The sequence below is a fragment of the Gadus macrocephalus genome, chromosome 13, assembly GCF_031168955.1.
Source record: "Gadus macrocephalus chromosome 13, ASM3116895v1".
Taxonomy (NCBI): Eukaryota; Metazoa; Chordata; class Actinopteri; order Gadiformes; family Gadidae; genus Gadus; species Gadus macrocephalus.
In genome coordinates, this window is record NC_082394.1 from 759111 (window position 1) to 784239 (window position 25129).

The following is a 25129-nucleotide window of genomic DNA, read 5'->3' on the forward strand; positions in this document are numbered from 1 at the left end:
CCGACAACAGTGATAGAGATGTTCATAGATAGCCTAACTAGTTGTTGTAGTACATATACAGTGCTTTTCTAACCAGTGGCCACTCGAAGCACTTTGAAATGATTGCCTCACGTTCACCCATTCATGCAGAAATTCACACACACATACAGACGGATATTTTCTCTATTTTCTCTCGGGGGCATCGCAGAAAGACACGCCCATCAAGTTCCACGTGCTGCTCACCTCCTACGAGCTGATCACCATCGACCAGGCCGCTCTGGGCTCCATTAACTGGGCCTGCCTGGTGGTGGACGAGGCCCACCGACTCAAGAACAACCAGTCCAAGGTGAGCCATGGATTCAACTGAGTCAATGTCTACCTTTGTGCTTGATGTCATTCCTCCTTTGAGTTGCCAAGTGTGTATTGAGCATTTAAATCCTTCAAGATTAGGTGAGACATAGATCAATGTAGTTTAATTAATGGTCTATGAGCGGCTTCACATGGATCATGGCTGATTTAGGGTTTTAAATATTACATTGTATTATCATTGTATTTAGCAGACGCTTTTATCAAAAGCACCTTACAATGAGTACATTAGTCAAGAAGAAAGAGAAACAACAATATATCTCTGTCGGTACAGTAAGGATGTTCATAGAGCCAAGTGCCAAGCTCTAACCATCACTAGGTTAACCCGTTCCCCGTGCACAACAGAGATAGCTAGGAGAAGGCGCTACACGATGCTAAGTACTATTTGTCATTTGCAAGTGGCAGGACGAAAGTTAAAAGCACAGTGTCGATATCAAATCTAAATGGCCCAATCCCAGTTTAAACGCACAATCTGTATTTCCGTCTGTATTAGTGCGGCCTTTGTTGGCTTGCCGTCTGTCCATCAACTGTCCGATGTGTCTCCAGTTCTTCAGGATACTCAACGGCTACAAGATCTACTACAAGCTGCTGCTGACCGGAACACCCCTTCAGAACAATCTGGAAGAACTCTTCCACCTTCTCAACTTCCTCACGCCAGAGCGCTTTAAGTAAGACCCTCCCCCCCGCCCCTCTTCTGCCCTCCCTCGCTCCCCCCTCCTCCTCTCCTCCTCTCCTCCTCTCTTCCTCTCTTCCTCTCCATCCTCCTCTCCTCCTCTCCTTCTCTCTATCCTCCTCTCCTTCTCTCTATCCTCCTCTCCTCTCCTTCTCTCCTTCTCTCCTTCTCTCTAACCTCCTCTCCTAACCCTCTATCTTTGACCTCCAGTTATCAGCTCTACCTCAGACAGCTTAACCATGATCAATGTTTCATTTCCACACCGTAGCAAAGGTATGAATTCACAGTTCCCCCGTCCACTCAAAGCCCTGGTGATTACTATCTCGGTTTCCATGCAGCGTTATGCTAATGATCAACAGACCATAGTTAAAGTGGGAGGTATCAGTGTGTGAGTTCAGCGGGAAACAGGAAGAACTTCACATTCCGGACCCGGATTCTGCACACGATAGCAGGAAGGCTGCTCCATTCCTCCCGTCTCCGTGTCCTCCCTCCACCGCCCTGACCGTCTGTCCCAGGGGCCCGGCCGTTAACCCCAGTGATGGGCCCCGCCGAGGCCCCTGACCGTCTGTCCCAGGGGCCCGGCCGTTAACCCCAGTGATGACCCCCGCCGAGGCCCCTGACCGTCTGTCCCAGGGGCCCGGCCGTTAACCCCAGTGATGGGCCCCGCCGAGGCCCCTGACCGTCTGTCCCAGAGGCCCGGCCGTTAACCCCAGTGATGGGCCCCGCCGAGGCCCCTGACCGTCTGTCCCAGGGGCCCGGCCGTTAACCCCAGTGATGGGCCCCGCCGAGGCCCCTGACCGTCTGTCCCAGGGGCCCGGCCGTTAACCCCAGTGATGGGCCCCGCCGAGGCCCCTGACCGTCTGTCCCAGGGGCCCGGCCGTTAACCCCAGTGATGGGCCCCTGACCGTCTGTCCCAGGGGCCCGGCCGTTAACCCCAGTGATGGGCCCCGCCGAGGCCCCTGACCGTCTGTCCCAGGGGCCCGGCCGTTAACCCCAGTGATGGGCCCCTGACCGTCTGTCCCAGGGGCCCGGCCGTTAACCCCAGTGATGGGCCCCCGCCGAGGCCCCTGACCGTCTGTCCCAGGGGCCCGGCCGTTAACCCCAGTGATGGGCCCCGCCGAGGCCCCTGGCGCCGGCCGGCTGCCTGGGAGGGGTCACCGCTCAGGGGGACGCCCCGGCGGCTTCACTGCAGGATCCTCAGCGGGCCACAGCCCTACAGGCCAACCCCGGCTACACTCCGGAGAACACTCGCTGAGCTTAACTGGTGGCAGCTAGATCCTCCCTGTGCTTCCACGTTAACTCCTTTCTCTTGAGTCTTCCTCGGTTAGGCTAAAGAAAAACCCTCACAGAGCCGCCCACGCTCACCACCCGGCCCTCCGAGCTGCGCTAGTCACACGCGATACACAGAGTGCACGGCAGATAGAGCGCACGCAACACCATTATTTATTATTTATTATAAATGAATAGAAAACTCTTGAAAGTCTCTCCTGGCGACTAACTGGGAGGGTCTCAATGTTACAAATTGCAGCTTTAATTTCTTTCAAGTACACTGAGTATTATTTATTTATTTACGAATTATAACTTACATATTTATCAAAGCTGCAATCAGCAATTCTTGATTCAATTGTGTTTTGACTGATTGCAATAATTACTGACTGCAGCTTTAACTGAATACTTTGCTAATCAGATGCAGTTCGACGAGCGTCTCCTGTTGGTCTGTGCGATGGTCTGTGCGATGGTCTGTGTGTTCACCGTGGATCCACGTTCTGTTGGTCTGTGCGATGGTCTGTGCGATGGTCTGTGTGTTCACCGTGGATCCACGTCTCTCCCCGACAGCAACCTGGACGGCTTCCTGGAGGAGTTTGCTGACATCTCCAAGGAGGACCAGATCAAGAAGCTCCACGACCTGCTGGGGCCCCACATGCTGCGCCGGCTGAAGGCCGACGTCTTCAAGAACATGCCCTCCAAGACGGAGCTCATCGTCAGGGTGGAGCTCAGCCCCATGCAGAAGTACGACCCCGGAGTGCTCTGTGTGTGTGTGTGTGTGTGCGTGTGTGTGTGTGTGTGTGTGTGTGTGTGTGTGCGTGTGTGTGTGTGTGTGTGTGTGTATGTGTATGCGTGTGCGTGTGCGTGTGTGTGTGTGTTTGCTGTCCACACGCAGGGCTCTAGGAAGGATAACAACATCTACAAACGATAACGTAGTTACAAAACAGTTCCAGATATAACCTGCTTATCCCTGCTGCCGGTCTGCTGCCGCGGGTTCAGGCGTTGGGTCTGACCCTGCCTCTCCTGGCTTCATCCCGAGCAGCCTCGACCCCTTCCTGACTGCACTCACCATAGCTGGCTGTGAAGGGTCAAAGGGTCAGAGGGTCAGAGGGGTTCTTGTGAAACGGGATATTGGTCATGTGGTGTGCAGCTCAGGCCTTTGTTCCTGATACCACAGCGGTATAATGGCTGCTACCCTCTAGCCGCTATATCAGCAATGCTTACTACACTTACCGAAAGCGGATTGTGTTTTCCATCCCTCCGCTCATGCTTCTTCCTGTGCCTCCCTGACCTCACAGGAAGTACTATAAGTTCATCCTGACGCGGAACTTTGAGGCACTGAACTCCAAGGGCGGAGGGAACCAGGTGTCACTGCTCAACATCATGATGGACCTGAAGAAGTGCTGCAACCACCCCTACCTGTTCCCCGTGGCGTCCATGGTGAGCCCGCACGCACGCACGCACGCACGCACGCACGCACGCACGCACGCACGCCCGCACGCACGCACGCGCGCCCGCACGCCCGCACGCACGCACGCACGCACGCCCGCACGGCCGCACGCCCGCACACACGCACGCGCGCACACACACACACACACACCCCGCAGAATCCATAAAGCCCCCCCACTCTGAGGCCGAGAGCCTCCTAGTAGGACCGACGTTCAGGGGGCTCCAAACAGCGTCACCCCTCCCAGGAGGAGGACGAGGCTCAGGCTGAACTTCCTGTCCCTGCAGGAAGCGCCGGTGACTGCCAGCGGCTCGTACGACGGGAACCAGCTGGTGAAGTCCTCGGGGAAGCTGACGCTCATGCAGAAGATGATGAGGAAGCTGAAGGACCAGGGACACCGTGTCCTCATCTTCTCCCAGGTACGCCTCAGCGAGCCCCGGGAGTTAGACCTGAGGGAGGTGTCATGTGACACATGACAGCCGTTACGTCTGAATAGGATCCGCGATCGGGGCAGCTCGATAGGGGAGAGGGGGTGTGGCTCCCGACTGAAGGGTACCGTGTTCGATCCCCCGTGTCCACGTCCAACCTGTAAGCGTCATGGGGCAGAAGACGCCCTGACGCCCATTACCTTACGGCCATTAAAGAGATGAATTAAGGTCTCTGAGACACGACCACACCTTCATCACCTCCGTCCCTCCATCACGCCACCGGCCCGCCGAGTGTCCCGGCAGCGCGTGTCACCGCGCTGTTACCATAGTAACGGCGGCGTCCCTTCCAGATGACCAAGATGCTGGACCTGCTGGAGGACTTCCTGGAGTACGAGGGCTACAAGTACGAGAGGATCGACGGGGGCATCACCGGGGGGCTGCGGCAGGAGGCCATCGACCGCTTCAACGGTGTGTGTGTGTGTGTGTGTGTGTGTGTGTGTGTGTGTGTGTGTGTGTGTGTGTGTGTGTGTGTGTGTGTGTGTGTCCTTGTCTGTGTGTCTGTCTGTGTGTGTGTGTGTGTGTGTGTGTGTGTCTGTGTGTGTGTCTATGTGTGTGTAAACCGTGTGTTACCCCCACAGCGCCGGGTGCTCAGCAGTTCTGCTTCCTGCTGTCCACGCGTGCGGGCGGCCTGGGAATCAACCTGGCCACCGCCGACACCGTCATCATCTACGACTCTGACTGGAACCCCCACAACGACATACAGGTACACACACACACGCACGCACACACGCGCACACACACACACACACACACACACACACACACACACACACACACACACACACACACACACACACACAGGTCCCCCCCCCCCTTCCTTCTAGCCTGTGTGTGTGCGTGTCGATGTGTGCATGCGTGCGTGTGTGTGACCAGGTGAAACAGACACAAACTACTTTTAACGGCCATACGTTTCTAACGAAAGCACTCTTTGATAGCCCACCATTTTCGACGTTCACCCTCCTCTCTTCACCTCTTGTGACCCTCCCTCCCTCCTCGCTCTCTCTCTCACTCCCCCCCAGGCGTTCAGCCGGGCCCACCGCATCGGGCAGAACAGGAAGGTGATGATCTACCGCTTCGTGACGCGGGCCAGCGTTGAGGAGCGCATCACGGAGGTGGCCAAGAGGAAGATGATGCTGACCCACCTGGTGGTGCGGCCCGGCCTGGGCTCCAAGACTGGCTCCATGTCCAAGCAGGAGCTGGACGACATCCTCAAGTTCGGCACCGAGGAGCTGTTCAAGGACGAGATGGAGGCGGCGCGTGCCATGGGCATGATCAAAGGTGGGGGTCTGTCCTCACCCAGAGTCTGGGTCCCTTAAGGCTGAACACATTCAAATTCTACAAATTCTGTCTGTAAGTTAGGTCATGTTAACATTCTGTCACTTGTGTTATAGCAGCCAAAATATATATTTTGAATATTTTAATTTATCAAACTAATGCTTCCTTTTACGAAGGAATATCCTGATATTAACGTAAATGAGAGCCAACATTCACTGTTACTTACGTCATCTCTCTCTATGCTGTATTTAACTTAAATCATCTTTTTAAGTTTTGTACAAAAAATTCATTCAAATTACGGTGCACTCTCAGATTTGTAACTGAAGTTATGAATTGTTATTACTTTTGTTAAGATTATTATATATCATATTTAAATTTTATTTTCTCATCTCAAAAGAAGAGCTTGCTTCTTCAAAGAGAATATTTTAAAAATAGATATTTTGCCTGATTTCTATTCATACCACAAGCTTTTTATCCAAAGCTATTTAAGAATGCCATTCATTTTCCTTACCATTACTCTCTTTAACATTTATATCAGGATATTCCTTCCTTAAAATCAAAGTTTGGTAAATTGAAATATTCAAAATATATTTTTGGCTGATATAACACTGGTGACACATCACACCTATAGTTTACCAGGATCTACCAGCCAGGAGATCCAGGTGCCCAGTGTGTCTGAGGCCTGTTTTGAGTTGTTTTTCGAGGCGTGTGTGTTGAGGTGTGTGTTGATGTGTGTCTGAGGTGTGTTTTGCGTCGCCAGGGGAGATGAAGGAGTGCGACGAGGGCAGTGTGATCCACTACGACGACAACGCCATCTCCAAGCTGCTGGACCGCAGCCAAGACAACACGGAGGACACGGAGATCCAGAACATGAACGAGTACCTGAGCTCCTTCAAGGTGGCCAAGTACGTTGTGAAGGAGGAGGACGGAGAGGTGAGCCTGCTCGGGGTTAGTTAGTCCGTGAGTTAGTGAGTTAGTTAGTTGGTTGATAACTAAGGGAAGTCCTTCAATGTGGCCCAGTTTGTGGTACATGAGGAGTATGGGAGGCTGGTTTGGTTGAGTTAGTTAGTTACTAGTATTTCACAAGTCATTTCGGTGTGTTTATGCGTATATATTCTCTCTTTGTCAATGTGTGTGTGGTTGTGGGTTTTTGTCTGTGTCTCTGTGTGCTTTTATGTGTGTGTGTTTTACGTGTCTGTGTTTCAGTGTGTTTTACGTGCGTGTGTTTCAGTGTGTAATAAGTGTGTGTGTCTGTATGCTTCAGTGTGTAAGTGTGTGTTTCAGCGTATATTAAGTGTGTGTTTCAAACTTTCAGCGTATATTAAGTGTGTGTTTCAGCGTTTATTAAGTGTTTGTGCTTCAGTGTCTATTAAGTGTGTGTGTGTCTGTGTGCTTCAGTGTGTATTAAGTGTGTGTTTCAGTGTGTATTTAGTGTGTGTGTCTTTGTGCTTCAGTGTGTATTAAGTGTGTTTGCTTCAGTGTGTATTAAGTGTGTTTGCTTCAGTGTGTATAAAGTGTGTGCCTCAGTGTGTATTAGGGTGTGCCTCAGTGTGTATTAGTGTGTGTGCTTCAGTGTGTATTAAGTGTGTTTGCTTCAGTGTGTATTAAGTGTGTGTGCTTCAGTGTGTATAAAGTGTGTGTGTCAGTGTGTATTAGTGTGTGCCTCAGTGTGTATTAGTGTGTGCCTCAGTGTGTATTAGTGTGTGTCAGTGTTTGTTAGTGTGTGGCTCAGTGTGTATTAGTGTGTGTATTAGTGTGTGCCTCAGTGTTTGTTAGTGTGTGTATTAGTGTGTGCCTCAGTGTGTGTCAGTGTGTATTAGTGTGTGCCTCAGTGTTTGTTAGTGTGTGTATTAGTGTGTGTATTAGTGTGTGCCTCAGTGTGTATTAGTGTGTGTCTCACTGCTGCCCCCCCCCCCCTCCAGGAGGAGCCTCAGAGGGAGATCATCAAGCAGGAGGAGAACGTGGACCCGGACTACTGGGAGAAGCTGCTGCGCCACCACTACGAGCAGCAGCAGGAGGACCTGGCCCGCAACCTGGGCAAGGGCAAGAGGATCCGCAAGCAGGTCAACTACAACGACGCAACGCAGGAGGACCAAGGTCAGCAGCCCACAGACACAGCCTCCTACACCCTGGGCCACCTCCCGGGTACACCCCTCACACCCTGGGTCACCCCCCAGGGACACAGCCTCCTACACCCTGGGCCACCTCCCGGGTACACCCCTCACACCCTGGGTCACCTCCCAGGGATACAGCCTCCTACACCCTGGGTCACCCCCCAGGGATACAGCCTCCTACACCCTGGGTCACCTCCCGGGTACACCCCTCACACCCTGGGTCCCCCCCCAGGGATACAGCCTCCTACACCCTGGGTCACCCCCCAGGGATACAGCCTCCTACACCCTGGGTCACCCCCTCAGGGATACAGCCTCCTACACCCTGGGCCACCTCCCGGGTACACCCCTCACACCCTGGGTCACCCCCCAGGGATACAGCCTCCTACACCCTGGGTCACCCCCCAGGGATACAGCCTCCTACACCCTGGGTCACCCCCTCAGGGATACAGCCTCCTACACCCTGGGCCACCTCCCGGGTACACCCCTCACACCCTGGGTCACCCCCCAGGGATACAGCCTCCTACACCCTGGGTCACCCCCCAGGGATACAGCCTCCTACACCCTGGGTCACCTCCCGGGTACACCCCTCACACCCTGGGTTTATCTCCCAGAATACACACCCCTCACACTGGGTATACTCTTTAGGACCTCAACATGCTTTTGCTTGGTTCGAACAATTCATAATCGCCTAGCAACAATATTTCTACAGCTCTTCAACATACAGTATACGTCTCCCCACGCAATGTGTCATTACACCAAATGCACAGAGGGGGATTTAAACTAAACAACCATTGTGTGCAACATTGATGGATCGTAGATCGTCAAATAAATGGTTAACCCCTTTTTTGCACACAATAGTTGGTGAACACACCTATGTAGAGCAATTCCAAGATTTACCAAAATGTAAGACCCTGCCCTCACACCAGATACACTCCCAGAACTCCCACTCCTCAGCTCCCAGGACGCACACCACTGACTGAGGTCCATTCCGCTGTGGGGTTAGTCAACTTGAGGTTATGATACAACAGTCCCTGAAACTGAATCCTCATCTTCACAAGTGATTGAATCTGGCGCAGAGTTTCATCGGAGTACTCTGTTAATACATACCGTCTCGTAGTGTCGGGCCTCCTGGCTTTAAAATGACAACACCAAGGGCTCGCTTTCAATCCGCCTTTTTGTGATCCATTGTTGCAGATCCGATTATTCATAATATAATGATATAACATGGTGCTGTGATGAAGAATGCCATGACTAGTGATAGTTGCAGATATTCTTCCATTAAAATGAGCAAACTTAACACTAGACCAAAATTGTTAAGATGTGGATTTGTACGGGAATATATTGATTCACAATCCGCAGAATCCCAGAAAAAGCCTAGTTTTTTTTTCACATCATACTGATATAGGGTTTCAAGTTTCTTCCAACAGAAGCACTTATTTGTGTGAGAGTGCGCTAGAGACAAACCCTCTGAATCCCAGAGTCAGTCTGAGTACCCTCGGACCGGTACGAGTGGTTGACCCTCTTCCAGAGTGTCTGAGTGAGGACAGTGTGACGGCCATTGGGGTATAATAAAGTAGAGCGAGGGGAAACACCGTGGGCCTTCTGGGAACCCAGACAGGTTTAGTATGCAAAACCTGAACACACATGATGCGCACACATGATGGGAGAAGGACAAGCATGTGTGCATGCAGAACCTTGGCAGAACTTTTGGCAAAGACTTGGCCTCAAACACACAATGCTCTCCCCACTCCCCTCAGGGAGCTAATTTAACCAATTGAATGTATAGTGGGTGGTGTTAAGACCAAATGCCCACGCTATCTATCTCTGTCCCATGGCATGACGCTGGTAAGGCTAGCCATAGCTATAGCCAATAGGCCTGCAGTGCCCTGGTGCCCCCCAGTGGCCATCTGCAGGAGTGAATGCACTGTACTGTTTCTTTCTGATGTGTGGCTCAGAGTGGCAGGATGATCTTTCAGACAATCAATCCGAGTACTCCGTGGGGTCCGAAGACGAGGACGAAGACTTCGAGGAGAGACCTGAAGGTAAGACTTCTTGCCAGCTTAGCTCCATGGTGGCATGGTAAACGCCCCCTCGCGGCCCCCCTCTCACCCCCCCCCCCCCCGCTGTGTTTGTTGCTCTGCGCAGGCGGACGCCGCCACTCCCGCCGCCAGCTGAGAGGGGAGAAGGACAAGCCCCTGCCGCCCCTGCTGGCCCGCGTGGGGGGCAGCATCGAGGTGAGGACCCCTGGATGCTCTCCTCTGTATAGGGATGGGAGGAAGGACCATGTAGGGACTAATGGGAGGAAGGACCATGTAGGGACTAATGGGAGGAAGGACCATGTAGGGACTAATGGGAGGGAGGTCCATGTAGGGACTAATGGGAGAAAAGACCATGTAGGGACTAATGGGAGGGAGGTCCATGTAGGGACTAATGGGAGGGAGGTCCATGTAGGGACTAATGGGAAGAAGGTCCATGTAGGGACTAATGGGAAGAAGGTCCATGTAGGGACTAATGGGAGGGAGGACCATGTAGGGACTAATGGGAGGAAGGACCATGTAGGGACTAATGGGAAGAAGGACCATGTAGGGACTAATGCGAGGAAGGACCATGTAGGGACTAATGGGAGGGAGGTCCATGTAGGGACTAATGGGAAGAAGGACCATGTAGGGACTAATGCGAGGAAGGACCATGTAGGGACTAATGGGAGGAAGGACCATGTAGGGACTAATGGGAGGAAGGTCCATGTAGGGACTAATGGGAAGAAGGACCATGTAGGGACTAATTGAGGAAGGACCATGTAGGGACTAACGGGAGGAAGGACCATGTAGGGACTAATGGGAGGAATGGGAGGAAGGTCCATGTAGGGACTAATGGGAGGAAAGTCCATGTTGGGACTAATGGGAGGAAAGTCCATGTAGGGACTAATGGGAGGAAGGACCATGTAGGGACTTATGTTTAGGGTTGCAGACTACGACAAACGTGTCTTTTAAGTTAATAAATATGAAATGGTACAAGTCTTTTAACCACCTGTACTGAGGCATATTTGTTATTTCAAATTTGCAATTCAATTTGTAATATTATTGAGGTGATTTATTGAGGTAAGACTCAAAACGAGAATCATATTGTACAAAATCATCATCATCAGCACCATCTTCATCCTCCTCCTCCTCATCAGCACCACCATCCTCTTCATCACCCAATGCTCCCGTAGTAGTACGTCTCCTGAACCACTGGTCCTGACTCTCCCTCCTCCCTCCCCCACTGGTCCTGACTCTCCCTCCTCCCTCCTCCACTGGTCCTGACTCTCCCCCTCTCTCCCTCCTCCCTCCCCCACTGGTCCTGACTCTCCCTCTTCCCTCCCTCCACTGGTCCTGACTCTCCCTCCTCCCTCCCTCCTCCCTCCCCCACTGGTCCTGACTCTCCCTCCTCCCTCCCTCCACTGGTCCTGACTCTCCCTCCCTCCTCTCTCCCTCCTCCCTCCCCCACTGGTCCTGACTCTCCCTCCTCTCTCCCTCCTCCATTGGTTCTGACTCTCCCTCCTCCACTGGTTCTGACTCTCCCTCCTCTCTCCCTCCTCTCTCCCCCTCTCTCCCTCCTCTCTCCCTCCTCTCTCCCTCCTCTCTCCCTCCCTCCACTGGTCCTGACTCTCTCCCCCTCTCTCCCTCCTCTCTCCCCCTCCCCCCCCCCCCCCCCCCGGGGGTCCAGGTGCTGGGGTTCAACGCCCGGCAGAGGAAGGCCTTCCTGAACGCCATCATGCGCTGGGGCATGCCCCCCCAGGACGCCTTCAACTCCCACTGGCTGGTGCGCGACCTGCGGGGCAAGAGCGAGCGGGAGTTCAGGTACTGGTTCTGATGGTTCTGCTGGTGCCCCGTGGCCGAGGCTGTGGTGGTGGCTGGGGGGTACTGTCCAACCCCCGGCCCAGGGGGTTGGACTGTTCAACCCCCACCGGTATCCGTAGACTAACCTGTTGGACATGTTACCCTGAGTAGACCATACCTGCTACTTAATGTCCGTTCCTGCGTTCACTGTAGGTTTCTGATAAAGGTGTCTGCACATGAGTAAATAGAAAATAATAACGAACATTGTGTACATTGTCGTACATTTACGATGCACGTTCTCTGTGTGTTTTTCTTTCTGGTAACTCTGTCTTTTAGAAATTGTATTCCATTCCTCTGCTGTCCTCAGCCTCACTTCAAGGTCGCGTTGATGTATCGTCTGCCTTGTTTGACTGATCCTAAACTACATGTGAAGCTGATGTTGACTCACCTAGATGCATCCATGTGCAGACTTTAAGGGCTCCCAATGCTTCATTCCACCTCTGTAAGACCCACGGGCCCCCGACCCCGTCCCGTGGCACCGGGCCGTGTCCCGTGGCACCGGGCCGTGTCCCGTGGCACCGGGCCGTGTCCCGTGGCACCGGGCCGTGTCCCGTGGCACCGGGCCGTCCTCCATGTTGTGTTCGTGTTCCCCTCAGGGCGTACGTCTCTCTGTTCATGAGACACCTCTGTGAGCCGGGGGCCGACGGGGCCGAAACCTTCGCCGACGGGGTCCCGCGCGAGGGCCTGTCCCGCCAGCACGTCCTCACGCGCATCGGGGTCATGTCGCTGGTCCGGAAGAAGGTCAGAGACGCACTACAGCTGTCCGAAGCTTTATCGACAAACAGTCGAATCACGCTGATGACAGCGGAGGCCGAGGCCCGGCTGTCAGAGTCACGCGTCACAGTCGCTGTTTCTGTTGTTTTATCGACACGCTGTCGAATTCTACTCTTGGTCAGGGAGGGCTGGTACGAAACTACTGGGAATAGAAGCGGCCGTGAACGCACTTGTTGTCCCTGTTCTTTTATCTAAGCCTGTGCTTAATTTGTTAAGCTTCTTTGAGTACTTAGAAAAGCACTGTATAAATCAAATGTATTATTATAATTTATTCGAAAAAAATAATGAATTAAAAATTTTCGGCAAAAGTAAAATTGTTGCCAGAAGAGGTCTTCACAGTCCAGAGAACATAAGGCTGATAGTGATCGACAGGTCAGCTGATTGACAGGTCAACTGATCGACAGGTCAGCTAATCGACAGGTCATCCTCATGCGGCGACCCTGGTTTAATTCAAATTGATTGAGTCCCACAAACACTAACAGTCTAATACGTATCATCTATCCCACTGACCCTAACAGTAATGTATCATCTAACCCACTGACCCTAACAATAATGTATCATCTAACCCACTGACCCTAACAGTAATGTATCATCTAACCCACTGACCCTAACAGTAATGTATCATCTAACCCACTGACCCTCACAGTAATGTATCATCTAACCCACTGGCCCTAACAGTAATGTATCATCTAACCCACTGACCCTCACAGTAATGTATCATCTAACCCACTGACCCTAACAGTAATGTATCATCTAACCCACTGACCCTAACAGTAATGTATCATCTATCCCACTGACCCTAACAGTAATGTATCATCTAACCCACTGACCCTAACAGTAATGTATCATCTAACCCACTGGCCCTAACAGTAATGTATCATCTATCCCACTGGCCCTAACAGTAATGTATCATCTAACCCACTGACCCTAACAGTAATGTATCATCTAACCCACTGGCCCTAACAGTAATGTATCATCTAACCCACTGGCCCTAACAGTAATGTATCATCTAACCCACTGACCCTAACAGTAATGTATCATCTAACCAACTGACCCTAACAGTAATGTATCATCTAACCCACTGACCCTCACAGTAATGTATCATCTAACCCACTGACCCTAACAGTAATGTATCATCTAACCCACTGACCCTAACAGTAATGTATCATCTAACCCACTGACCCTAACAGTAATGTATCATCTAACCCACTGACCCTAACAGTAATGTATCATCTAACCCACTGACCCTAACAGTAATGTATCATCTAACCCACTGACCCTAACAGTAATGTATCATCTAACCCACTGACCCTAACAGTAATGTATCATCTATCCCACTGACCCTAACAGTAATGTATCATCTAACCCACTGACCCTAACAGTAATGTATCATCTAACCCACTGGCCCTAACAGTAATGTATCATCTAACCCACTGACCCTCACAGTAATGTATCATCTAACCCACTGGCCCTAACAGTAATGTATCATCTAACCCACTGACCCTAACAGTAATGTATCATCTAACCCACTGACCCTCACAGTAATGTATCATCTAACCCACTGACCCTAACAGTAATGTATCATCTAACCCACTGACCCTCACAGTAATGTATCATCTAACCCACTGGCCCTAACAGTAATGTATCATCTATCCCGTGAGTTCAGGTCCAGGAGTTTGAGCACGTCAACGGTAAGCTGAGTTCCCCGGACCTCATCCCCATCGGGATGGAGCTGAAGAAGCTGACCGAGAGCCTGTCGTCAGACCCCAACACCCCGGTGGCAGCCAGTCCCGCCGCCACGCAGCCTGGGACCCCCGTCCCCGCAGGTCAGCCCCCCCCCCCCCCCAGGGGCTGGACGTCTGCCATGTTCCCTTCATACGCTGTTTTCATACTGCTCAGAATAACCCTGCTCAATGGCTTTCTGATGGTGCATTTCCCATGATGCATCAGTCGACTCACATTTTTGTTCGTTTAGGGATGGTTTATTGTAGGTTTAAAGTTAAGTGTGCATATTAAATGTTAATTTGGATTAAATGAGGTTAAGGTCCGGTAAACACTCTTGGGGAATGCAATGCATTATGGGAACACACAACCCAGAATGGACTGGATAGTTGTACCCTTATGTTTTTAGACCTTATAAAACCTTTAAAAGACAAAGAGAAGTACCGCAATTCTTTGTTTCACTTCTTTTCCTCCTATTTCAGAAAAACTGGAGTCTCTGTCTGGCTCCACTGAGGAGAAGGAATCCCCGGAGCCGGACAGCAAGAAACACCATGAACAGGAAGTAGGTCCTTAAGCATTTGACCCCCCCCCCCCCCCCCGCCCTGCACGTCCTCCAAAGCCGTTAAACTTCTCACAGAGACACTGAAGTCTAATTATTAAGGCTGTGTATTGACTCTTGGTCAATAGGTTCTGGGTTCAATCCCCATGGACCTCAGTAAACCGTTGAACAAGATGCCCAAACCATGAATTAATACTAATAGACTTTTAATATTTGATTCATATCAAAATTTCAAAGCATCTACTAAATGTCTGAGCACTATTGGATGATCTCCTCATCTCTCGACCAATCACCTTCCCTCGTTACTTCCTGGTCCGCCCCCTGCAGGCCAGTGTCGGAGGAGAGCCCGCCCCCACCCAAGAGAAGCCCCCCGACAGCCCGGAGCCCAAGGGGGGGGCGGAGAGGGGGCCGGAGCCCGAGGAGAGGGAGAGGGCCGGGTCGCCCGCCCCCACCAAGGGAGAGTCGTCCAGCAGCCAATCAAAAGAGCCGACGGCCAAGGCCTCAGACCCGCCCTCCAATGAGAGCGCAGCTAAAGGTGGTTGTGGTGTGACCTCACTGCTAGAGAGTCTTACACCAATCATATTGCTGCTATTTTCATTGTTACTAAGATTTCACAAGATTGTAATTTTCTATGTTAATTATAATCTTGTGAAAACATTTATCAGTCTGACCGGCATCTCCTTTTTTAACTTGTGAATCTATTTATCAACATTTGTATCTCTCTTTTGAACGGACATTTATAGGTTTGTCTGGCACAAGCTGTGGCAGACACAGCTTCTGTCTGAGATGTAATAAGGTCTCATGTTATCAGTTCTTATCTTAATGAAATCCTTCTGCTGCCCTTTCCCAGTGGACCCCTGTCAGGAAACGCCAGAGAAGTCCTCAGAGAAGGGAGAGAGTGAACCCGTATCCAAGACCGACGATAAGGAACACAAGCCAGGTAAACAGACCGGTCGTCTGCAGTGTTCCTCTCCTTAATGTCAAGCAAATGTTGAGTTTAACACACACAAATACATGCAAATATATACAAATAATATGCGAACCATTATCCAAGTCATCCGATGTGAATGGCGTGGTTCCCTAGGCTGCCCAGAGAGGAGCAGCTCTGTGTAGCCTCAACACAGGGAGCATGGAGGTCATACCAACCACACTGTGAATGGGACGGCTCCCTGGGAACCCAACAAAGACATTCTGTTGTCCACACACTAGTCTACACACTGCTGGTCTGGGAACTTAATGTTGAGCTGGATCCCTCAGGCTGTGTGGAGCTAAATGACCGTATGTGGTGTGTGTCAAATATGTAGAATGTGTAGAGTATTTCAAATATTAATCTCTGATCCAGCATTCCTACTGGTCTGGACCGGACACCGACCAGTGCAGGGGGCAGTGGGGCCTTGGTACAGAGATCAGGCTTTCTGAGTGTATTTTACAGTGGCCAGGCTGATTGTTGAGACTAGTAGAATATGAATACAGTAATGCCACTGCCTTGATACTTTGTTTTATTTTGTGATTTTGAAGTTACAGTCAGTGGGCCTCCGAGGTTAAAGGTCCACATGAATATTATTTTTAAAACCTCAACCTCTGGCCTGTTTTTATTCTCTCTCTCTCTCTGCCCGTCTCTCCCTCGTCTTCAGCCGCTGCGGACGAGGTGAAGAGCGAGGAGGCGGTGTCCGAGGGGCGGCTGAACGGAGAGAAGGACCCCCCCGAGGAGACAGAGGAGAGGAAGGAGGACAGGAACGGCTTCAAGACCAGATTCATGTTCAACATCGCCGACGGAGGCTTCACGGGTACGGGGGGATGGAGCATAGCGTTACTAACACTGAGTAAACCCAGCAGCACCAACACACATTACACGCTGTCCTCTGGGACAGAACCACGCCACTGGGCGCCTGGCGGGTAAACACAACGTGGGTGACCCTATGAACGAATGAGGACAGCCTCGAAGGATGACAAACTAAAAAAGAATTATTAATCCTGAAAGTGTACTTTTTTTTTTTGTCAAAGAAGGTATTACATTTTCCAGTGGCTTTCCGGCCGCTTGAGTGTTGCATTGTGGGCAATTAATCTGCAGTAAGAGGTTTAAAGGCTTACACAGCGCTACATAAGTGACGGTTGTTCAAGACGCTGAGCAACGTGACGCATAAATCGGTCGGACGTTTTATAGTTAGAATTAAAAAAGCAGGGCTCTCCTCTCCCTCCTGCCCGGCCAGGCTGCCAGGAACTTAATATCCAACCGACTACATCAACTATTGTTGTAGTATAACTTAACGTCCCCAACATGGAGGAATAAAAAGGGAATAACTTAAACCTGGTCCGCTTCCCAGAACTCCACACTCTGTGGCAGACCGAGGAGCGAGCCGCCCTGACCTCCGGAAAGATCTACGACATCTGGCACCGTCGCCATGACTACTGGCTGCTGGCTGGCATCGTCACGTATCCTTCCCCCGACACAAAAGAACCCCGAGGGAGGGTCCAGGGAGCGGACGGTTCTCCACTGCCCTTAAATCAAGTGGGGCTTCACTCCCGGGGCCCTTTGCTCTCCATTAAGCTCTCAGGGCTCTTCAGGAGCCTTCAGGGGACCCCCCCCCAGGTGGGGAGACATCAGGTCTGGACACTAGAGGGGTCTCCTGTCCAGGGTGGGCTGTAGTCGGTGAAATGGTATAATAAGATGAAGACAATTCCGAAATGAAAAGGCAGTCTAGGTTGAAAACATAAAGAGTAGAGAAGGTGAAAACTAAAGCTTAGCAGCATTATTATTATTTTGACGCCACTCTTATTTTATATCTATAAAGGCACTAGCAATGTAGTTCAGCCATTACAGCCATGCTGTTTGAGCCAACGTAATCCGAAGGCCCCCGTGGTCCACCACGGGCCGGTTGTACGTGATGTAAGAGCCCATGAGCTGGGTTCCTGATCCATATCCGGAGCCCCAGAGCTGGGGCCGGGGGGCGGGGGGTTCCCCTGGGCGGCCCCCCTGGGCGGCCCCCCTGGGCGGCCCCCCTGGGCGGCCCCCCTGGGCGGCCCCCCTGGGCGGCCCCCCTGGGCGGCCCCCCTGGGCGGCCCTGGTGTTAGTGGTCCTTGACGGGAGCTGTGAACCAGACACGGCTACGCGCGCTGGCAGGACATCCAGAACGACCCTCGCTACGCCATCCTCAATGAGCCCTTCAAGACGGAGATGCACAAGGGCAACTACCTGGAGATGAAGAACAAGTTCCTGGCCCGGCGCTTCAAGGTCTGTGGGGGGGGGGGGGGGGGTCGGCGATCAGGGGGCCTGGGGCCTGAGTGTTATAATAAAGTAATGACTGTAATTAAAGTGAGTGAATGATGTTAACAGTGTGAGATGGAAACACAGCTCACCCTCTGTTGCTTCCTGCTCTTCGGTTTTACCCTCTCCTCTCTTTTTCTATCCTTTACTCCTTTTTCATTGTCTTTTCCCCGTCCTTTCTTCCCCCTTTTCCCCTACTTCACTCTCCCCTCCCCCCTTTCCTCTCCTCTCTCCCCTCTTCCCTCTCTCCCCCCTTTCCTCTCCTCTCCCCTGTTCCTTCTCCGTCGCTCCATCCCTCTCCTCTCTGGCCCCCGTTACGCTCCTCTCCTTCACCCCTCTGTCTCTCCTCCGCCTCATCATCTCACCCCTCCTCCTCCTGGTCCCTCCTGGTCTCTCCCCTGGTCTCCCCTGGTCCCCCGTCTCCCTGGTCTCTCCCTGTCTCCCCTGGTCTCTCCCTGTCTCTCCTGTCTCCCTGGTCTCTCCCTGTCTCCCCTGTCTCCCCCTGTCTCCTCTGTCTCCCCTGTCCCCCCTGGTCTCCCCTGTCCCCCCTGTCTCTCCTCCGCCTCATCATCTCACCCCTCCTCCTCCTGGTCTCTCCCTGTCTCCCCTGGTCTCTCCCTGTATCTCCTGTCCTCCCTGTCTCTCCTGGACTCTCCCCTGTCTCCCCTGTCCCCCCGGTCTCCCCTGGTCTCTCCCTGTCTCCCATGTCTCCCCCTGGTCTCTCCCTGTCTCTCCTGTCCTCCCTGTCTCTCCTGGCCTCTCCCCTGGTCTCTCCCTGTCTCCTGGTCTCCCCTGGTCCCCCATGTCCCCCCTGGTCCCCCCTGTCTCCCCTGTCTCCCCTGTCCCCCCTGTCTCCCTGTCTCCCCCTGGTCTCTCCCTGTCTCCTGGTCTCCCCTGGTCTCTCCCCCCCAGCTCCTGGAGCAGGCCCTGGTGATCGAGGAGCAGCTGCGGCGGGCGGCCTACCTCAACATGAGCCAGGACCCGGGCCACCCGGCCATGGCGCTCAACGCCCGCTTCAGCGAGGTGGAGTGTCTGGCCGAGGCCCACCAGCACCTCAGCAAGGAGTCGCTGGCCGGCAACAAGCCCGCCAACGCAGTGCTGCACAAAGGTAGGGGAGGGGGGAGGGGGGAGGGGAGGGGAGGGGAGGGAGGAGGGGAGGAGAGGGGGGAGGGGAGAGGAGGAGGGGAGGGGAGAGGAGGTGAGGAGAGGAGAGGAGGTGAGGAGGGGAGGAGGGGTAGGGGGGGGAGGAGAGGAAGGGAAGGGGGGGAGCAGAGGGGAGGAGAGGAGGGGAGGAGAGGAGAGGAGAGGGGAGGAGGGGAGGAGGGGAGGGGAGGGGAGAGGAGGGGAGAGGAGAGGGGAGGGGAGGAGAGGGGAGGAGGGGAGGAGAGGGGGGAGGGGAGAGGAGGAGGGGAGGGGAGAGGAGGTGAGGAGGGGAGGAGAGGGGGGAGGGGAGAGGAGGAGGGGAGGGGAGAGGAGGTGAGGAGGGGAGGAGAGGGGGGAGGGGAGAGGAGGAGGGGAGGGGAGAGGAGGTGAGGAGAGGAGAGGAGGTGAGGAGGGGTAGGGGGGGGAGGAGAGGAAGGGAAGGGGGGGAGGAGAGGGGAGGAGGGGAGGGGAGAGGAGGGGAGGAGAGGAGAGGAGAGGAGAGGGGAGGGAAGGAGGGGAGGGGAGAGGAGGGGAGGAGAGGAGAGGGGAGGGGAGGAGGGGAGGGGAGGGGAGAGGAGGGGAGGGGAAGGGGGGGATGGGAGAGGAGGAGGGGAGAGGAGGGGAGGGTAGGGTACGGGAGGGGGGAGGAGAGGGGAGGAATTTGGAGAGGAGGATGGGAGGGGAGGGGAGAGGAAGGGAGAGGAGGGGAGGAGAGGAGGGGAAGGGGGGGAGGAGACGAGAGGAGAGGGGAGGGTACAGGAGGGTGGAGGAGGGGAGGGGAGAGGGGGGGAGGAGAGGAGGGGAAGGGGGAGAGGAAGGGAGGGGAGGAGGGGAGAGAAGGGGTGAGGAGGGGAGAGGAGGGGGAGAGGAGGGGGAGAGCAGGGGAGGGAGTGGTTTGGATGGATGGGAGAGGTAGGGGGAGGAGTGGGGAGGAGAGAGGAGGGGAGGGGGCAGGAGGGGTGGTGAGAGGAGGGGAGACGTCGGGAGAGGAGAGGAGGGGGGAGGAGGAGAGGGTTGAGGAGGGGAGGGGGGAGGAGGGGAGGGGGGAGGAGGGGAGGAGGGGAGGGGAGGGGGGAGGAGGGGAGGGTTGAGGAGGGGAGGAGGGGAGGGGAGGGGGGAGGAGGGGAGGGTTGAGGAGAGGAGGGGGGAGGAGGAGAGGGTTGAGGAGGGGAGGGGGGAGGAGGGGAGGGTTGAGGAGGGGAGGGGGGAGGAGGGGAGGGGAGGGGGCAGGAGGGGAGGGGGCAGGAGGGGAGGGGTGGGTAGGAGCAGGAGCGAAAAGGGGTTAGAGGGACTCAAAAGACAATTAGAGAAATTAAAAGTGAAACGAGGAGAGGTGAGTTAGGGTGAGAGAGAAGGGAGAGAAGGGGTGAGGGTTGAGGGGAGAGGGAAAGGGGATGCAGGACTTTGATTCATTCTCTCCCTGTGTCTCTCTTGTGTTTGTGCGCTTGTGTGTTTGTCCTTTGTATCCATGGGCACCGTTGTGTGTTCTGTGTTCCTCCTTGTGTGTTCCGTGTTGCGTGTCTGTCTCTGTGTGTTCCCTGTCTGTCGCCCGGTGTTGCATTGCGTGTTGTGCGTTGCGTGTTGTGCGTTGCATGTTGTGCGTTGCGTGGTGTGCGTTGCGTGTTGTGCGTTGCGTGTTGTGCGTTGCATGTTGTGCACTGCGTGTTGTGCGTTGCGTGTTGTGCGTTGCGTGTTGCGCGTTGCGTGGTGTGCGTTGCGTGGTGTGCACTGCGTGTTGTGTGTTGCGTTGCGTGTTGTGCGTTGCGTGTTGCGCGTTGCGTGTTGTGCGTTGCGTTGCGTGTTGTGCGTTGCGTGTTGCGCGTTGCGTGTTGTGCGTTGCGTGTTGTGCGTTGCGTGGTGTGCGCTGCGTGTTGTGCGTTGCGTGGTGTGCGTTGCGTGGTGTGCGTTGCGTGTTGTGCGTTGCGTGTTGTGCGCTGCGTGGTGTGCGTTGCGTGTTGTGCGTTGCGTGTTGTGCGTTGCGTGTTGTGCGCTGCGTGGTGTGCGTTGCGTGTTGTGCGTTGCGTGTTGTGCGCTGCGTGTTGTGCGCTGCGTGTTGTGCGTTGCGTGTTGTGCGTTGCGTGTTGCGTGGTGTGCGTTGTGCGTTGTGCGTTGCGTGTTGTGCGTTGCGTGTTGTGCGTTGCGTGTTGTGCGTTGCGTGTTGTGCGTTGCGTGTTGTGCGTTGCGTGTTGTGCGTTGCGTGTTGTGCGTTGCGTGTTGTGCGTTGCGTGCTGTGCGTTGCGTGCTGTGCGTTGCGTGTTGTGCGTTGCGTGTTGTGCGTTGCGTGGTGTGCGCTGCGTGTTGCGTGGTGTGCGTTGCGTGTTGTGCGCTGCGTGTTGTGCGTTGCGTGTTGTGCGTTGCGTGGTGTGCGTTGCGTGTTGTGCGCTGCGTGTTGTGCGCTGCGTGTTGTGCGTTGCGTGGTGTGCGTTGCGTGTTGTGCGCTGCGTGTTGTGCGCTGCGTGTTGTGCGTTGCGTGTTGCGTGGTGTGCGCTGCGTGTTGTGCGTTGCGTGTTGTGCGCTGCGTGTTGTGCGCTGCGTGTTGTGCGTTGCGTGTTGCGTGGTGTGCGCTGCGTGTTGTGCGTTGCGTGTTGCGTGGTGTGCGTTGCGTGTTGTGCGTTGCGTGTTGTGCGTTGCGTGTTGTGCGTTGCGTGTTGTGCGTTGCGTGTTGTGCGTTGCGTGGTGTGCGTTGCGTGTTGCGTGGTGTGCGTTGCGTGTTGTGCGTTGCGTGTTGTGCGTTGCGTGTTGTGCGCTGCGTGTTGTGCGTTGCGTGTTGTGCGCTGCGTGTTGCGTGGTGTGCGTTGCGTGTTGCGTGGTGTGCGTTGCGTGTTGTGCGTTGCGTGTTGTGCGTTGCGTGTTGTGCGCTGCGTGGTGTGCGTTGCGTGTTGTGCGTTGCGTGTTGTGCGTTGCGTGTTGTGCGCTGCGTGTTGTGCGCTGCGTGTTGTGCGTTGCGTGTTGCGTGGTGTGCGTTGCGTGTTGCGTGGTGTGCGTTGCGTGTTGTGCGTTGCGTGTTGTGCGTTGCGTGTTGTGCGCTGCGTGGTGTGCGTTGCGTGTTGTGCGTTGCGTGTTGTGCGTTGCGTGTTGTGCGTTGCGTGGTGTGCGTTGCGTGTTGTGCGTTGCGTGTTGCGTGGTGTGCGTTGCGTGTTGTGCGCTGCGTGTTGTGCGTTGCGTGTTGTGCGTTGCGTGTTGTGCGCTGCGTGTTGTGCGTTGCGTGTTGTGCGTTGCGTGTTGTGCGTTGCGTGGTGTGCGTTGCGTGTTGTGCGTTGCGTGGTGTGCGTTGCGTGTTGTGCGTTGCGTGTTGCGTGTTGTGCGTTGCGTGTTGTGCGCTGCGTGTTGTGCGTTGCGTGTTGCGTGTTGTGCGTTGCGTGTTGCGTGGTGTGCGTTGCGTGTTGTGCGTTGCGTGTTGTGCGCTGCGTGTTGTGCGTTGCGTGTTGTGCGCTGCGTGTTGTGCGCTGCGTGTTGTGCGTTGCGTGTTGTGCGCTGCGTGTTGTGCGCTGCGTGTTGTGCGTTGCGTGTTGTGCGCTGCGTGTTGTGCGCTGCGTGTTGTGCGTTGTGCGTTGCGTGTTGCGTGTTGTGCGTTGCGTGTTGCGTGTTGTGCGTTGCGTGTTGCGTGTTGTGCGTTGCGTGTTGTGCGCTGCGTGTTGTGCGTTGCGTGTTGCGTGGTGTGCGTTGCGTGTTGTGCGTTGCGTGTTGCGTGGTGTGCGTTGCGTGTTGTGCGCTGCGTGTTGTGCGTTGCGTGTTGTGCATTGCGTGTTGTGCGCTGCGTGTTGTGCGTTGCGTGTTGCGTGGTGTGCGTTGCGTGTTGTGCGTTGCGTGGTGTGCGTTGCGTGGTGTGCGTTGCGTGGTGTGCGTTGCGTGTTGTGTGTTGTGCGTTGCGTGTTGTGCGTTGCGTGGTGTGCGTTGCGTGGTGTGCGTTGCGTGGTGTGCGTTGCGTGGTGTGCGTTGCGTGTTGTGCGTTGCGTGTTGTGCGTTGCGTGGTGTGCGTTGCGTGTTGTGCGTTGCGTGTTGTGCGTTGCGTGGTGTGCGTTGCGTGTTGTGCGCTGCGTGTTGTGCGTTGCGTGTTGCTCCCCCCTCCCCCAGTGCTGAACCAGCTGGAGGAGCTGCTGAGCGACATGAAGGCGGACGTGACCCGGCTGCCCAACATGCTGACCCGGATCCCCCCGGTGTCGGCCCGCCTGCAGATGTCCGAGAGGAGCATCCTGAGCCGGCTCACCAACCGGGGCGGCGAGGCGCCCCCCCCCGCGCCGCAGGTCCAGGGCAGCCACGTACTGCAGGATAGTCTCGCTGTAGTCCTTAGTGTGTCGGACCTTCATTCAGGAGGGCTCTGGGTGGCTGTAGTCCTCAGTGTGTCGGACCTTCATTCAGGAGGGCTCTGGGTGGCTTTAGTCCTTAGTGTGTCAGACTTTCATTCAGGAGGGCTCTGGGTGGCTGTAGTCCTCAGTGTGTCGGACCTTCATTCAGGAGGGCTCTGGGTGGCTGTAGTCCTTAGTGTGTCGGACCTTCACTCAGGAGGGCTCTGGGTGGCTGTAGTCCTTAGTGTGTCGGACCTTCATTCAGGAGGGCTCTGGGTGGCTGTAGTCCTTAGTGTGTCGGAACCTTCATTCAGGAGGGCTCTGGGTGGCTGTAGTCCTAAGTGTGTCGGACCTTCCTTCAGGAGGGCTCTGGGTGGCTGTAGTCCTTAGTGTGTCGGACCTTCATTCAGGAGGGCTCTGGGTGGCTGTAGTCCTTAGTGTGTCGGACCTTCATTCAGGAGGGCTCTAGGTGGCTGTAGTCCTTAGTGTGTCGGACCTTCATTCAGGAGGGCTCTGGGTGGCTGTAGTCCTTAGTGTGTCGGACCTTCATTCAGGAGGGCTCTGGGTGGCTGTAGTCCTTAGTGTGTCGGACCTTCATTCAAGAGGGCTCTGGGTGGCTGTAGTCCTTAGTGTGTCGGACCTTCATTCAAGAGGGCTCTGGGTGGCTTTAGTCCTTAGTGTGTCGGACCTTCATTCAGGAGGGCTCTGGGTGGCTGTAGTCCTTAGTGTGTCGGACCTTCATTCAAGAGGGCTCTGGGTGGCTTTAGTCCTTAGTGTGTCGGACCTTCATTCAGGAGGGCTCTGGGTGGCTTTAGTCCTTAGTGTGTCGGACTTTCATTCAGGAGGGCTCTAGGTGGCTGTAGTCCTTAGTGTGTCGGACCTTCATTCAGGAGGGCTCTGGGTGGCTGTAGTCCTTAGTGTGTCGGACCTTCATTCAGGAGGGCTCTGGGTGCCGGGGGTAACCCCTTCCTGTTCGGGATCGGCATGACTCTGAATATCACTCCAGGTCACTTTGGATAAAAGTGTCAGCACGATAACTAAATAGTGGACTTAATAAGACTTAATAATCGTTTTTTATAGCTACAGTCTCAAAGTTTACAGTCCCATTCTAATGACAACCCATAACCCTCACCCAAAGAAATATAAACATTATTCCCCAAGACCCATTGGGTTAGAGAAGGACCCTCCAGAGGGAACAGATGCTCCCATTATGGTATGGCAGGGTGTGCAGGTGCTGACTGGGTCGGAGCCAACACTGTCCGGTACTCCGGTCACTGGATAGTATCCAATATAATATAATGAAGAATCTGTCCATTAAAACAAACATTATACAAAGGGGTGGTTAGACCCAGTTTGTAGCTCATTGAGTAGTAAGTTCTTGCTCTTTTATTTGAACCTCACTTTTTGTCTATGCTGTGAAGAACCATACGATTTGAATTGCTTAGAAAAGGACATTGAGACTCCTCTGTTGTTGTCTGGAAACCGGCTTTCCCATGTCCACCCACCCCCACCGCCCAAAGTAATCTGATTACAAGACTGTGGGATAAACAGTAACGTCTTGTGTAAATCTGGACTACAGGACTACAGATTGTCTATTAGTTTAACTAACTAGAAACACTAGGCAACATGCTGGTAGAAGGAACTGTTAAGTGAACAAAGTCCATTTCCATCTCAAAGGGTTCAGTCAGCTCCCGTTTCCGTCTCCCCTACTCCTGCTCGCTTCGTTTCCTTTCTTTAATCCAGTCAAATGCCAACCTTGTCCAGCAGTCCATTTGAACACGCATTCTGACCCCTCTCCCTTGGTTGCTATGCCAAAGCTCGCTGGGAATAAAGGAGCTAGCAGCCGCTAGTTAGAAGCAGCTTGCGACATTCTCTTTTGCTTTTCTCATGTTTC

General features: G+C 54.1%; 1 protein-coding gene across 1 annotated transcript in view; it reads left to right on the forward strand.

Moving 5' to 3' along the window:
* Positions 1 to 24819, forward strand: part of chd5 (chromodomain helicase DNA binding protein 5) — a 42392-nt gene extending 17573 nt beyond the window's left edge. Inside the window, exons 14-36 of the mRNA XM_060068233.1 lie at positions 188 to 325; positions 892 to 1013; positions 2855 to 3028; positions 3583 to 3724; positions 4019 to 4150; positions 4510 to 4627; positions 4798 to 4922; positions 5239 to 5497; positions 6255 to 6427; positions 7417 to 7591; positions 9585 to 9650; positions 9754 to 9842; positions 11314 to 11447; positions 12083 to 12227; positions 13927 to 14086; positions 14465 to 14544; positions 14869 to 15076; positions 15392 to 15481; positions 16176 to 16328; positions 16866 to 16974; positions 17641 to 17773; positions 18719 to 18914; positions 23024 to 24819. Coding sequence (XP_059924216.1) covers positions 188 to 325; positions 892 to 1013; positions 2855 to 3028; positions 3583 to 3724; positions 4019 to 4150; positions 4510 to 4627; positions 4798 to 4922; positions 5239 to 5497; positions 6255 to 6427; positions 7417 to 7591; positions 9585 to 9650; positions 9754 to 9842; positions 11314 to 11447; positions 12083 to 12227; positions 13927 to 14086; positions 14465 to 14544; positions 14869 to 15076; positions 15392 to 15481; positions 16176 to 16328; positions 16866 to 16974; positions 17641 to 17773; positions 18719 to 18914; positions 23024 to 23625 — 3723 coding nt within the window. The 3' untranslated portion in view covers positions 23626 to 24819. The remainder of the gene's footprint in view (positions 1 to 187; positions 326 to 891; positions 1014 to 2854; positions 3029 to 3582; positions 3725 to 4018; positions 4151 to 4509; positions 4628 to 4797; positions 4923 to 5238; positions 5498 to 6254; positions 6428 to 7416; positions 7592 to 9584; positions 9651 to 9753; positions 9843 to 11313; positions 11448 to 12082; positions 12228 to 13926; positions 14087 to 14464; positions 14545 to 14868; positions 15077 to 15391; positions 15482 to 16175; positions 16329 to 16865; positions 16975 to 17640; positions 17774 to 18718; positions 18915 to 23023) is intronic.
* The last annotated feature ends 310 nt before the right edge of the window (positions 24820 to 25129 follow it).